The 756-nt window shown below is 65.3% G+C and overlaps 1 protein-coding gene across 1 annotated transcript in view; it reads left to right on the top strand.

The window, feature by feature from the left end:
- Nucleotides 1-756, top strand: part of ZNF622 (zinc finger protein 622) — a 16156-nt gene continuing 15400 nt past the window's right edge. Inside the window, exon 1 of the mRNA XM_008048689.1 lies at nucleotides 1-752. Within this exon, the coding sequence (XP_008046880.1) occupies nucleotides 125-752 (628 nt within the window). The 5' untranslated portion in view covers nucleotides 1-124. The remainder of the gene's footprint in view (nucleotides 753-756) is intronic.

Here is a 756-nt window from a genome sequence, read left to right as displayed (position 1 = left end):
GGAAGTCGGCGTGCGGAGTGTCTCTTCGTGGCGGCTGAGGCGAGCTGAGGCCTGAGGGTGTGGTGGGGCCAGGGCGCTGGTGTCTAGGTCCTCGGCTTGGTCGCCCCTGATCTGTCGCCTGGTCATGGCGGCTTACACCTGTATCACTTGCCGGGTGGTGTTCCGCGAAGCGGAGATGCAGCGGGCCCACTACAAGACGGACTGGCATCGCTACAACCTCCGGCGAAAAGTGGCCAACATGGCCCCGGTCACCGCCGAGGGCTTCCAGGAGCGGGTGCGGGCGCAGCGGGCCGTGGCGGAGCAGGAGAGCAAGGGCTCAGCCACCTACTGCACCGTCTGCAGTAAGAAGTTTGCCTCCTTCAACGCCTACGAAAACCACCTCAAGTCCCGGCGGCACGTGGAGCTGGAGAAGGCGGCCGTGCGGGCCGTGAATCGGAAAGTGGAGATGATGAATGAAAAGAACTTGGAGAAAGGGCTAGGCGTGGACAGCGTGGACAAGGACGCCATGAACGCGGCCATCCAGCAGGCCATCAAGGCGCAGCCGTCCCTGTCTCCCAGGAAGGCGCCCCCCGAGGAGTCCAGGAGTGCCGTGCCCGTGGCCGCTGGAGGCCGGGTGACTCGCGACCGGGACGACGCCGAGAAGCCGCCCCGGCTCCAGTGGTATGAGCTGCAGGCAAAGAAGGTGGCAAAGCGGCTGGGGCAGGACAGTGAGGAGGACGAGGAGGAGGAGGAGGAGGACCTGGATGGAGACGGTAA

This window comes from Carlito syrichta, unplaced genomic scaffold (genome assembly GCF_000164805.1).
Source record: "Carlito syrichta isolate Samal-C Ts95f unplaced genomic scaffold, Tarsius_syrichta-2.0.1 Scaffold126511, whole genome shotgun sequence".
Lineage (NCBI taxonomy): Eukaryota > Metazoa > Chordata > Mammalia > Primates > Tarsiidae > Carlito > Carlito syrichta.
The sequence above is the reverse complement of the archived record's forward strand: the minus strand, read 5'-3'. Positions and strand labels throughout refer to the sequence as shown.